Source organism: Sinohyriopsis cumingii, unplaced genomic scaffold, assembly GCF_028554795.1.
Source record: "Sinohyriopsis cumingii isolate HCF-2022 unplaced genomic scaffold, ASM2855479v2 utg002264l, whole genome shotgun sequence".
Classification (NCBI taxonomy): domain Eukaryota; kingdom Metazoa; phylum Mollusca; class Bivalvia; order Unionida; family Unionidae; genus Sinohyriopsis; species Sinohyriopsis cumingii.
This window is the reverse complement of record NW_028316175.1, coordinates 62258-76144: the sequence shown is the minus strand read 5'-3', so window position 1 is coordinate 76144 and position 13887 is coordinate 62258. Positions and strand designations below refer to the sequence as shown.

Genomic DNA, 13887 nt, shown 5'->3' with positions numbered 1-13887 from the left:
TGAAAATCATGATTATGATTATGATCACAAGGGGGATGATTACAGTTATGATTGCTTTGTATGGGCTTGTTATAATTTTATGTATTGGCTAGTTATCGTTTTTTGTTTTGTTCTGGGCAGATATACATTGTATAACTGAAAAACAGTTTTAGCTCTTTGTAAATGTTTATTGAAAATTATTTAAATACAGATTGTCAACAATCATGGTTTATGAAAACTTATTATTCATAAAATTATTAAGAACATAATTAGTGACTTTTTTAAATTGTAATCATTTGTAACCATGATTACACTTTGTGATTACACTGCCAGTGAGGAACAATTATGAATAAGCTTATAAAGTTTCTGAAGTCAATAATTATGATTATAAATCAGATCACGCATTTTCATATTTGCCTTTTCAATTTTGCTATTCACAGTTTTTAGATTCAATATTTGTAGAGTATCTAGTCCATCATTAAGTTATTTTCCCGAAGCATAACTCCCAAACCATGTAAGATGTCTCTGTGTAACTTGTAACTGTGGTGTAGATGTGCCATTTCACTTCATTTCCACAGCATAACTCCAAAGCCATTTAAGATATATTGCTGTATCCATATTAAACATGTTGTATAGTATTTATATTTCTTCACTCCCAGTGAAGACATTTTTGTCCATTTGTCTAGTCATCCATCCAGAGTAAAGTTTCAAAACTGTTTGCTCTATGAAATTTGGTACATAGTGGTGTCAGTGTGCAATTTGTTATCTGCAGTTCTGCAGTTTCTTTCATATTTTTGTTTCTTCAGCCAGCCAGCATTTGTGCCTTCTTTTACAGAACATGTCTCCAAAACATTAAACATATCCCCAAAATATTAAAGATCTCTCTGAAACTTTATATGCATGTTAATGGTCCAGTTTGAGCCTTTTTCTATCCATTATTTTTCAGTTTCAATATTTTTTTATATTTTTTTTTGTCCATTTGATTAGCATCTATTTTTTGTCCAGACCTAAGTTTCAATCTATTTAAGATGTCTTTCAGTAAATTTGTACACGTATTAGGCAGTGTTTCCATTTCCTGGCCCCAAAGAACTAACACTTTGAAAAGTTCCTGGTTCTTTGGAACATATTCAGTTCTTCCAGATTTTATTTCATAAGCTTGTAACATTTTGAGCTGGCCACAGGGACATACTAGTTAAGTTTTTATGTCAACCTGACCAGAATATTATCCATGTCAGACTGGTGGGCAGGTACTAGTTTTCAATGCTACTTAGATAGTTTCATGTTTTATTCATTTCTTACTGACTCCGTTTTATTTTGTTCACTGCTGGCACATAGCTGTGTACATATTTTTTTTAAAGGTTTTAAGTATAATTAATTGCATATTTTGTTGCACACCCTTTTATTATACAACCATCCATTATCCTTAGTTCATTTTATGAGTGCAGAAAGGAATCTATATTTTTTTTAGTTCTAAAAGAACATAAGTAATATCAGTTTATTTCTTGCCCACCATAATTGTTAACATGTTTGTATCTGTCAGGTAACCATAACCAGACATGAAATTGTATGTAAATCTTAAAATCTAACCAAAAGAAAATGTGATTTTAAGTGCTATTATTTTGTTTCAGCCTCCGGCATGTAACAAATGGATACTGGAAGATAGTTGCTGAATTTACACTAAAGGAGACTGTAGCAGAAGCCAAACGATTGAGGCATGTCACCACGGATCTTGGTAGAAGTAAGTTCAGTTATTAATGTATCAATCAGACCAACTTGCGAGATAAGCTCAGTTAATAATTTAGGATCATAACAGGTTTGCAAAGTAAACTCCGTTATTTATGGAGATATCAGACCAGGTTAGGTTTGCAAAATAATTTCAGGTAATAATGTAGAAATCAGACCTGGCTTGCAGAGTTAATAGTGTTTAGACCAGACCAAGTTTGGGGGCCCCGAGTGGTCTAACGCGCTCACCGTTACGGATCACTGCCATCTCACCTCTGCGTGGGTTCGAGTCGCAGGTTCTGCCTATGTGGGTATGTGAGAAAGCATGCCAGTAGCTTCTCATGGGTCGGTGGTTCTTTCTGGGGGTTTTCCAGGTTCTTCCTACACCATTAATACTGGCTGCCATGTATATCCTTTCTTGTGCTGAAAAATGGCATTAAACCCCACAACAACAACAATAAGACCAAGTTTGCAAAGTAAGGCCAGTTATTTATGGAGGGACCAGACCAGGCTTGCAAAGTATTGACATTTATTAATGGAAGGATTAGACTTGCTTGGAAAGTAAGCTCAGTTATTAATGTAGAAATCAAACTTACCTGGCAAAGTGAGGTCAGTTTTTTGTGGTTTGCAAAGTTCAGTTGTTGATGCAGGGATCAAACCAGGTTTGCAAAGTATGGTCAGTTATTATTGTAGAGATTAGACTTAGCTTGCAAAGTAAGGTCAGTTATTAATATAGACTTAAATTGAAAGGTCAGGTCAGTTATTATTGTAGAGTTTAGACTTAGCTTGCAAAGTAGGGTCAGTTATTATTGCAGAGATTAGACATAGCTTGTAAAAATGACATTTGCTGGTACATTGGAAAAGATTGTTGAGGGTTCAGGTTGTATTATAGAATTATAATTTGTACTTGATTATTTATCTCCATACTGTTATTGTGATAAATTCCTTGTTTATGTGTATAATATCCTACATCATTAAAACTAGACACTTGTAACTTTGGACAGTCCATGGATGTAGATTGTGCCAATACATTTGGAATTCTAATCATGGCCCTTATGGTGGAGATGGATATGGAAGGGGGAGGTTAATGGTCAAAACATAAAAGCTGTTATTGAGACCCCACATTTGTAGTTGCTAGAGATGGATGGACAAATTTATATATACAAATGGCATTGACTTTGAGGGCCCCACCCTCAGCCACCCCTTCACCCCACCCCCAAGACTTTTCTACCCACCCACCCCGATCCATAACTTAAAAACTGTTTGGTTAGGACAAAGCAGGGGAATGTTGAAATGTGTGACTTCTAAATGGAGCTTCCAAAAATTAAATTTCTCGTCTTTAAAATACTCATAAAGTTTTCAAAACTGCTGGTGACAGGATATGCAGAGCACTTGTCTACATTTGGGCTCATCTTTATCTTCCATTTATATTTCACACTAATACAGTGTGACGCCGCTATAACACGGTAGTTGGGAGCCATAAAACCCGACTGCGTTATATACTGAACTGTCTTATATGCAACCAAGTCAGTTAGCTAAAGAAAATGTACACCCCCCATAATAAAAAAATTGGGGGTGGGTGGGTAATAAATGCGGGCGGTAAAATACGTGCCTTGTCGGCACAGTTTCCATCCTGAATTGATGCATATTAAATGAGAAATACACCTGTAGTGAAAACAGAGAAGACATAATATAATAGTTTACTTTATTTAGAGAACCATGCATTGGTACATATACGTGAATCCTGTTTATATATAAATGTCTAATGTATAGCAGGAATAGAGTATCAACACCGTGTATTCACCTGCGAACCTCATCACATACATTGAATCCACAATACAAGTGATTCCATCAAAAATATGCACACACACCTTTAAAATATTCATTAATTTTGTAACAGGTCATATTGGTCTGAATTCAGTGGAAAAACGTAGCACAATCACGTAATGAATTCCACGTTGGTAAAAGATGTTTGCATTTTAAGCCGCCATTGGCATAAACTTTTCCCCTACAAAAAGGAAACTTTCACAGCACAGTTATCGTGTTCCAGTCACATTGGAAAATGCAAAAATCCATCAGATAACATCACTTTTATTTAAGTTTGTTACTGATTTCCTTTGAAGAAAAGTTCTTTGCTGTTATTGAAAGATTGTAGTTGGCTTTCTTTGATGAAGGGTGCATGCACATTGAAGTCACCGCTAAAGGACAGCTTTGGAGAACCAAACGAATGGCCATTTCTTATTGTGGCGGCAGCATCAAATAATTGTATTGCATGATTGAGACTGATATTTTTTTCATTTGCTGAGCACGTTTTCATAACAGTCGATGCTTCAAAGGTAATCTGTTTCCTTTAAAATTTCAGCAAACTATTTTATCTGGGTACATTGTTAAAAAGGAATTGGCCATCGTTTAGACTATTCTAGTCACTGTCCTTCCATGCCTACTGAATAAACCAATAAGTAAGATGTATTTTTTTTCATTTGTGGTAGCAGCATGATGTTGCCTTCCACGCATGCTTCTAAAAATTAACAAAGGGTCAACAGACGATAGAGGCGCAGGTGTTCTGATGATAGGGATTATTACAGAAAACGTGAGCGTTCTGAAGAATTTAATTCTGAGTGAAACGAAGAGGAATTTTACTTACCATCCACATACAAATGTCAATCTTTGTAAATATATTAATTACTAGCGAGCGGCCGAAAATCTGATGAAAGATAGATTACGAGACAATGCCTCACCCGGTTGATCTCCATTACCAGAAATGTCTACAACAAAAAAGCGGATATTTCACAACAGCATAACCGGATTATGATATAACAATGCACTGTTTAGATGGTTTGTCAGTATGAACAAAGAATTTGTTTATGTAACAATAGATAAATTTCAGTGCATTTTATAGCCAGTTTGCTGCTTCCTTTCATGTGGCCAATGAATTTCTGCACTCCAAACCAATGGTTGGATATAAAAGTTTAAACAGCAAACAAATAAAAAAAAGCCACATGGTATATTTTGCAGCCAATAAGGAAAAACAATCTAAGTCTGCGACATTGGCGAAGACCTACACGATCCCAGAATAAACTTTGTATGCGTTTTTCTTCTTCTTACTTTTAAGAAGAAGAAAAAAAATACTTTTTCATGTATGAGAAAAATACATATAAAATTTCAGGAGCCAAGCCACGATCATCTTGTATTATTCATACACGATCTCTTCCCCAAAATGATAAGCAACGTTTTACATAATACTTAAGAATTTTTTTTGTGCACAAGATAAATACATGTATATGAAATTTCGGTAGCCACACCACGACCACGTTATATCCGAATTCGCGTTATAACGGAGCGCTATATAGCGGGGTCACACTGTAATAGCATTACACTGGCTAAAATCTTCCATTTATATTTTACACTGTCTAATACTAGCATTACACTGTCTAAAATCTTACATTTATATTTTACACTGTCTAATACTGGCATTGCACTGTCTAAAATCTTACATTTATATTTTACACTGTCTAATACTAGCATTACACTGCCTAAAATCTTACATTTAGATCTTACTATGTCTAATACTAGCATTGCACTGCCTAAAATCTTACATTTAGATCTTACTATGTCTAATACTAGCATTGCACTGTCTAAAATCTTACATTTAGATCTTACTATGTCTAATACTAGCATTGCACTGTCTAAAATCTTACATTTATATTTTACACTGTCTAATACTAGCATTGCACTGTCTAAAATCTTACATTTATATTTTACACTGTCTAATACTAGCATTACACTGCCTAAAATCTTACATTTAGATCTTACTATGTCTAATACTAGCATTACACTGCCTAAAATCTTACATTTAGATCTTACTATGTCTAATACTAGCATTACACTGCCTAAAATCTTACATTTAGATCTTACTATGTCTAATACTAGCATTGCACTGTCTAAAATCTTACATTTAGATCTTACTATGTCTAATACTAGCATTACACTGTCTAAAATCTTACATTTATATTTTACACTGTCTAATACTAGCATTGCACTGTCTAAAATCTTACATTAGATCTTACTATGTCTAATACTAGCATTACACTGCCTAAAATCTTACATTTAGATCTTACTATGTCTAATACTAGCATTACACTGCCTAAAATCTTACATTTAGATCTTACTATGTCTAATACTAGCATTGCACTGCCTAAAATCTTACATTTAGATCTTACTATGTCTAATACTAGCATTACACTGCCTAAAATCCTACATTTAGATCTTACTATGTCTAATACTAGCATTACACTGTCTAAAATCTTACATTTATATTTTACACTGTCTAATACTAGCATTGCACTGTCTAAAATCTTACATTTATATTTTACACTGTCTAATACTAGCATTACACTGCCTAAAATCTTACATTTAGATCTTACTATGTCTAATACTAGCATTGCACTGTCTAAAATCTTACATTTATATTTTACACTGTCTAATACTAGCATTGCACTGTCTAAAATCTTACATTTATATTTTACACCGTCTAATACTAGCATTACACTGCCTAAAATCTTACATTTAGATCTTACTATGTCTAATACTAGCATTACACTGTCTAAAATCTTACATTTAGATCTTACTATGTCTAATACTAGCATTACACTGCCTAAAATCTTACATTTAGATCTTACTATGTCTAATACTAGCATTGCACTGCCTAAAATCTTACATTTAGATCTTACTATGTCTAATACTAGCATTACACTGCCTAAAATCGTACATTTAGATCTTATTATGTCTAATACTAGCATTGCACTGCCTAAAATCTTACATTTAGATCTTACTATGTCTAATACTAGCATTACACTGCCTAAAATCTTACATTTAGATCTTACTATGTCTAATACTAGCATTACACTGTCTAAAATCTTACATTTATATTTTACACTGTCTAATACTAGCATTGCACTGTCTAAAATCTTACATTTATATTTTATACTGTCTAATACTAGCATTGCACTGTCTAAAATCTTACGTTTATATTTTACACTGTCTAATACTAGCATTACACTGCCTAAAATCTTACATTTAGATCTTACTATGTCTAATACTAGCATTACACTGTCTAAAATCTTACATTTATATTTTACACTGTCTAATACTAGCATTGCACTGTCTAAAATCTTACATTTATATTTTACACTGTCTAATACTAGCATTACACTGCCTAAAATCTTACATTTAGATCTTACTATGTCTAATACTAGCATTGCACTGCCTAAAATCTTACATTTAGATCTTACTATGTCTAATACTAGCATTACACTGCCTAAAATCTTACATTTAGATCTTACTATGTCTAATACTAGCATTACACTGCCTAAAATCTTACATATATTTTTTTTATTATTTTATTTTATTTTTTCATTTTCGTATGGAGACCACAGTTTATTTCAAATGCCCACCTTATCCTAGTTTTTGCAAAGGTTCACCTGTCTATGTGCAGTTAAGACCGGTATGCCTTAGATCTGAAGCCAAAAGGTCTAATATCCATACAGAAAAACGCATTCCGATCTTGAGTGAATTTTGGGTGAAAGAAAAAACTGGTCCAAAAAATGAGGTTTTTCTCTCTGTATTTTGTAGTGCAACTAGAACTTCCAGGTTATTTTATATCATTTTAGAGCTATATCTGTCTGCTTTTTTTTAATACCACCTACTTTGGTGTATCTTAAATGACCTTGATGCTGCAGAGCTTGGAAGTTGGGTACAGCCTCATCACGCCTACAGACAGGATCGGGGCCGAATTGGTTAAACAACTGCTATTTTTAATCACCACACACTGTGCATTCATTTATTTCTTTGGATGTCAATTTTTGGCTGAATTACAAAGAATTCCATGGTGTGTCTCTGTGTGGCATTAATGCTTGCATTAATTTTTCAGACACTATTGGTCATAGAAAGTGTTATTTTGATACAACACCTTCGAGTGGAAAAAGGTCATTGACCTGTATTTCATTGTCTAATAAGTTTTATTTAACCTTTGAATTTAGTTTTCAGACACTATTGCTTATGAAGTTGGTTGAAGTATATAGCTCTGATTAAAAACTAGGTTACTATGACCTATATTTTCAGTGTGCAGTGATTGCTTACTTGGCTTTTTTATTAAATAGAGATATGTTGTTTGGAATTTTTATCAATGTTACAGCATGAGTAGGACCATCTGCATTAGTGCTTTACATATGTATATGTATGGACCATCAAGGCCGAACTAAAGTGTGCGTATATTTATCATGTGGCAGTCATGAATATATGGAGATAAAAGCCATCAGTTTTATGTCAGTTTGAAATGAGTTTGAAATTTATTTCAAATGCAAAAGAAAATACATTCTTACAATGTGAATGAAATGGTTTTCTAGGGTACATAAATATTTTAAAGTCTGTTTCAAACATTTGGATTACAAGTCTGATGTACTACCAAGTTAGCTAGCATGGCCTTCCTCCAAATAATTATACAGCATTTATAATCTGGCCATACTGAATGGCACCTTTCTTGTCATAGTTTTGTCAGTGCTTGAATTCCATGACTGGAATGAATGTGTGTCTGATCTGGATTTTTAACATAGCTTTAACAGTTTTGCAGTAATATTGCAACGAGGTCTGCAGTATGCCAGTTTATAGTGATGTCTAGCACTATGGCATCATCCTGCAGACATGTAGCATGATGTCCCATCCAGTCACATCCTGACACCAGGCCAACCAGTCCTAACACTAACCTCTTAATAATGCTGAGTGCCAAGCGAGGCAGCTGTTAGTATCATTTTTATAAGTCTTTGTATGACTCAGATGGGAGTTGAACCCATGACTCCCGCATCCGAGGCAGAAGCTCTGACCAATTGGCCACCAGAGCAGAAAGGACTTGCTATGATTTGCATGTATATACCTGTTTATAAGTTGAATCCACATGCTACCTCACAGAGCCAGATCTGCCATGATAACATAATGCAGCTGCGTTTCTTGGTCTCTGAAGTTTGTTTGTAGTAATCAGTGGAAAAAGCAACATTGAACCTAATTTGCTGGCACATTATGATGCAATGGTAGATCAGATTCCATGTTGTTTTCAGTTATAATCATCTTATTATGAGAATGTATGGTACTTGTGTTTAAAATTTGTTATTTTTATAGCAACCATAAAATCTACAGAAATTAGTACCTCACAAAAATGGTAGTTTACAGTATTTGAAGACAGCGGATAGCACACAAAATCTGATGGAGTTATGTTTGAAATATATTCTACAGATGAAACATAGCACTCAAGAATCATATTGAAAAAATAATTTAAAAGTCGTACCTTTGGCAGGATTTTTGCAAGTAGTAACTTCACGCTGAGTCAATTCTAATTATCGATAGTATACAATGATTATTAGATAAATATTTTTTCTAGAATTTATTTAGAATCTGTACTTCTTTCTAGAAACATCACTTAACTGTTTGGAAAATAATCATCCGCCTCAAAGAATAAATTTAAAGTCAATTTTTTATAAAGGAAGTTTGAGAATTATTATTGACGTTGTCATGCGTATAACTGATGTCCACAGCATGTTGCTGCTAGTAGTTATCTTACAGTGATGTGCAGTAATGTTTCAAAATTTGGTGTCATCGAAGGGACACACATACCACACAGTAAAGATATTCCTGTCCCCTTAACACAGGTAGAGCATGGTTATTCATGGCTCTCAATGACTGCTTGCTGGAGAGTTACATCCGCTGCTTTCAGCAAAATGAGAAACTGGTGAAGAAATACTATGTGAGGGATGCCTTAGTTTTAGACCAGCAGGTATGTATATATCCTTTTTTTCTTCATTAGAATTGTCAGTGGTGGTTTACAATTTGAATCATTCCATTTTTTATTGATAACATAGTTTATGATAAACTTCAAATAAATTGAACGGCTTGAACAGAAATCATCCAGACATTGAGGCCATTAAATATTAGGTAAATGTTTTTGATTTGCCATCAGATATTGATAAATATACTAAAAATAATAAATAAAAAAAACTTGAAACAATTTTTTTCATAGCATCGGAAGAAATTTTTGCAGAAAGGGTCTTCCTGGTCTAAATCTTGTCAGAGAAAATTTTACAGCTGAAGCTATAAGATTCGAAATTTAATGCTATTAAAGCATAGAGCCATGTGTATAAGAAAAAGAGAAAATGGCTATAGGGATTCGGGATATTGCAATTATCTTCTGTGCTGCTGCATCGAAAGGGTGCAGGTTTGAATCCTACCATTTGGCTAGCCACGGTCAGCTACTGTTGTATGTCTTTCGGCAAAACATTTTTACTGTAATTGCCTCAGCACTAAATAACGCTATGCCATAAAGCACCAAGCCAAACCAAACTGTACTGATGCTTTATTATATCATTTTTAATCAAGTATTAAGGCATAGAGATAATTCATCTATGAAAGTGAATGTGTATTCATTTAGTCATTTACATAGAAAGTTGAATTAAAACCTTGTTTTTCTCATTATATAGGAATGCTGAAATTTGTCTTTTGCCAAGTGTGTGAAATACTTGTCCTTTCTCATTTTGAAAAAATGACAGAAATTTGATTATAAATATATGTTATTTTCTTTCAGTGCTATTTTTAAAAAATGTTTTCACTCAGTAATCTTCCATTTTCGAAATTTTCAGAGGTTGAACATTTTATTGACCTTAACAGCAGGACTTGAAAATGCAGTCTTTCAGTTGGAAATGGTGAGACACATGTATTAATCTCTTTGTCTAGTTTGTCTAAATGAAAATGGTGCTGTTCAGACGTCGATAATGGCCACCAAAAGTGGAAAATTTTGTTATTGCTACTCCTTCAGAATGGATCGTTGTATCAACATGGGCTTTTCACTAAAAGAGTTTTTACAATGTATTCATGGTCCTAAATTAATATCGTGCTCATTCGATGTCCAAAATGGCTTCCACAGCAGCCATCTTAAAAATATTGTTATTGTTATACCTCCTGAATGGATGGTCATATCAGCATTGGGTTTTCCATTGAAAAACATTTTATTATGTTAAGTTGGTCCAAATGAAAATGATGCCAATATCTTAGCCAATATTGCCATCCTGAAAATCTTGTTATTGCTACTTCTCTGGAATGGATAGTCCTATCAGCATGGGATTTTAGCAAGAGGTCTAGCCGGTCCTAATAAAAATAATGCTGATTGATGTCCTGATGACTGCAACAGTGACCTTCTTGAAAATATTGCTATTGTATCTCCTCCTGAATATCAACATGAGATTTTCACTAAAATATTTCTTATGATGTCTAGTTGTTCCTAAATGAAAATTGTACTTATAATATCTTTTTGGTTGTCATATTGTCTTATTGACTTAGAATTTTCACCAGAAGTCGTCTTAAAGTGTATAGTTGTCCCTAAATGAAAATGATGCTGATCTGATATCCATTATGGCTAGCACAGTTACCATCTAGAAAATCATATTATCATTACTTCTTCTGAGCGAATGGTCAGATCATTATGGGGTTTGACTGAAAGATTGCTTATGGTAGCTTGTTTATTGTAAATGAAAATGGTGGAAATCCAGCTTCAGGTATGTCTTCCATAATGAGAACCATGGCACCTGTCTTAAAAATCTTGGTATCGTTACTCCACCAAAACAGAAAATTTACATCAGGACATGCGGTTTCCACCAGAGGACATATTATGCTGTCTTGGCAGTCCTAAATAAAAATGTCAGTATGTCTACCACCAAACTCAATTTTAATTTGAAAAATCTTGTCATTTTTTAATACTATCAGGGATTGCTTAAACACTAAGCAGTTAAAAGGATATGAATTTGGATTTCTTAAACATAGCTTTACTGATTTTTCAGTTATATTCATACAATGTCTGCAGTATGGCAGTTTATAGTGATGTCTAGTGCTGGAGCATCATGCCTTAAACACATAGCATCATGTCCCACCCAGTCACATTCTCCCGACTGCAGGCCAACCAATCCTAACACTAACCCCTTAATGCAGAATACCAAGTGAGGCAGCTGCTAGTACCATTTTTATGTTTTTGGCATGACTCTGCCAGGGTTAAAACCCACAATCTCCTACATCCAAGGTGGATGCTATAACCACTTAGGTCAGTTGAGCAGTGCCAATTAAGAAGAAATATTCTTTTCTTGAGTTCTTGGAATTTTTTGTTTTACCCTGTAGAATATCTGTCTCATGAGGTGACTTTATGTGAGATCAATTAATTTTGATGAGAAAATAATGGACTTTTTTATAGCAAATATATCAGACTTTGACCCTGCAATGGGTCTGATGGTTCAAGAAAGTTCATGATACAGTCATCTATATTTTTTGTTTACATAATTTAGTACAAACCTTTTTTGAGATTAAAGAGTTCAAATACCATTTTAACTGCTTATTGCCACAGATAGTTTAATGGTGTCACATAAAGCTAGCAGTGTCATACAATGAATTGAATATCACATGATCTATCTTCAAATGTAAAAACAAAAATTATGTAATAATACTGTGCATTTTGCAGATGAGACATTTGAGTGTGTGTTTGCATGTGAGATTGGTGAAAGTGGTTGCTGATGAGATTGGTGAGTGTGTTTGTAGGTGAGATTGGTGAGCATGAAACTTTGCAGGTGAAACTGGTGAGTGTACTTTGCAGATGAGACAGGCAAGTATGGTTTGCAGGTGAGACTGTCAGGTGTGATTTGCAGGTGAGACGTGAGTGGTTTGCGGGTGAGATTGGTAAGAGTGGTTTGCAGGTGAGTTCTTCAGAATTTTAGCTTGCTATTGTTACCTATGAGATCTATCATAATGTAAATATTACAGGACATGCCTTATTTGGATCTGAGTACAAGTCCACCAAGGACTGGCAGGTCAGATCCTGTTGATGAGGACAGAATCTCACTATGCAGTATGGATAGTGTAGCATCTGTGAGACCCCATCGACCAGTAAGTCACAATACTATCTTCTCTCTGTAATCCAAATTTTGGTTCATATCAGGAACAAAAGAAGCAAACACAGAATGTTTAATCATGGCTGTTAGAAATTAAAAGTAACCTTTATAATTTAATAATATTTTCCTTTGAATTGATTCTCTAATTTTAATATTGATATATGTAGAAAACCATCAAAATTGTAGATGCATCCATACATCTGTGAATTATTTCACAGCAAATGGACAGAAAGAGGATTAATTTGCATCTTTGCAAATAACTGTTCTTCAGTTTTGGAAAATAATGCAAAGTCCATACCTGAAGGAAAAAGATCGTAGAAATAACATTTAACCTTAATCAGAAAAAGTTATTGTTTTGTTGTGAGTTATACATTTTAAGCACCATATTTAAAAGAGAAGACAATTTGTTGAAAGCAAACTCTTGTGAATAAACTTACATAAACCTAAATGACATTGACAATGTCAAAGCTTTGGCAGAGAGTGATCAGTAGGACTATACAACAATTGTTCAAGTCATATTCTTTATTCTGTCTCCAAGTTTCAGCATTTTTAGGAAATAGAATTACAGACAACATTGGAATCAGTAATATCTGCATGTGTTGTTATAAACTATCACCACTTGTCCTACCATATACTTATGTTAGCTAAATGCTAAATGGTGAAAAGCAAAGTGAAGTGGAATCAAACAGATTGTTGTGTTCCCGCACACTCTGCTAAAACACCATGTAGCAATTTTATCTCCAATTTTAGAAATCTTTTAACATCTGTGATTTGAATACAGCAACTCAGAAGGTCTGTATAATTTTATAGTGAGCTATTTTCTACTTTTGATCAATATTAATGTGAAATGTCTCTCTGATCTTGTACTCCAACATGGTATCATTGTTGCATGTTGTGGGTTGTTAATTCATTCTCACTGCATCTATTTTATTAACAAGTGTCGTTATATTTTGTGAACACTTTCTGGTTGTTTTCTTTTCAATTTTAAACAAGAGCAAGAAAATGCATGGAATTTACAATCTTGAGGACACCCATGAAACGTGCCTTGTTTGCGTTCATCTTCCTCATTTTTCAGTGTTTACACATTATGGTCTGAAGGTAATACAGACATTACAAATGTGTTGTGGGAAAGCATCAAGAGCACAGAGAGATATGTGACATCATAACAGAATGCAATATTTTGAGCCTTCACCTGATGAAACCATCTTTTCTTTGC

General features: G+C 34.0%; 1 protein-coding gene across 1 annotated transcript in view; it reads left to right on the top strand.

Annotated features, from left to right (window-relative positions):
* The window catches only part of LOC149770825 (pleckstrin homology domain-containing family M member 2-like), a 79784-nt gene that overhangs the window by 5204 nt on the left and 60693 nt on the right, over positions 1-13887 (top strand). Inside the window, exons 3-6 of the mRNA XM_089949063.1 lie at positions 1608-1717; positions 9399-9523; positions 10383-10445; positions 12544-12666. Coding sequence (XP_089805189.1) covers positions 1608-1717; positions 9399-9523; positions 10383-10445; positions 12544-12666 — 421 coding nt within the window. The remainder of the gene's footprint in view (positions 1-1607; positions 1718-9398; positions 9524-10382; positions 10446-12543; positions 12667-13887) is intronic.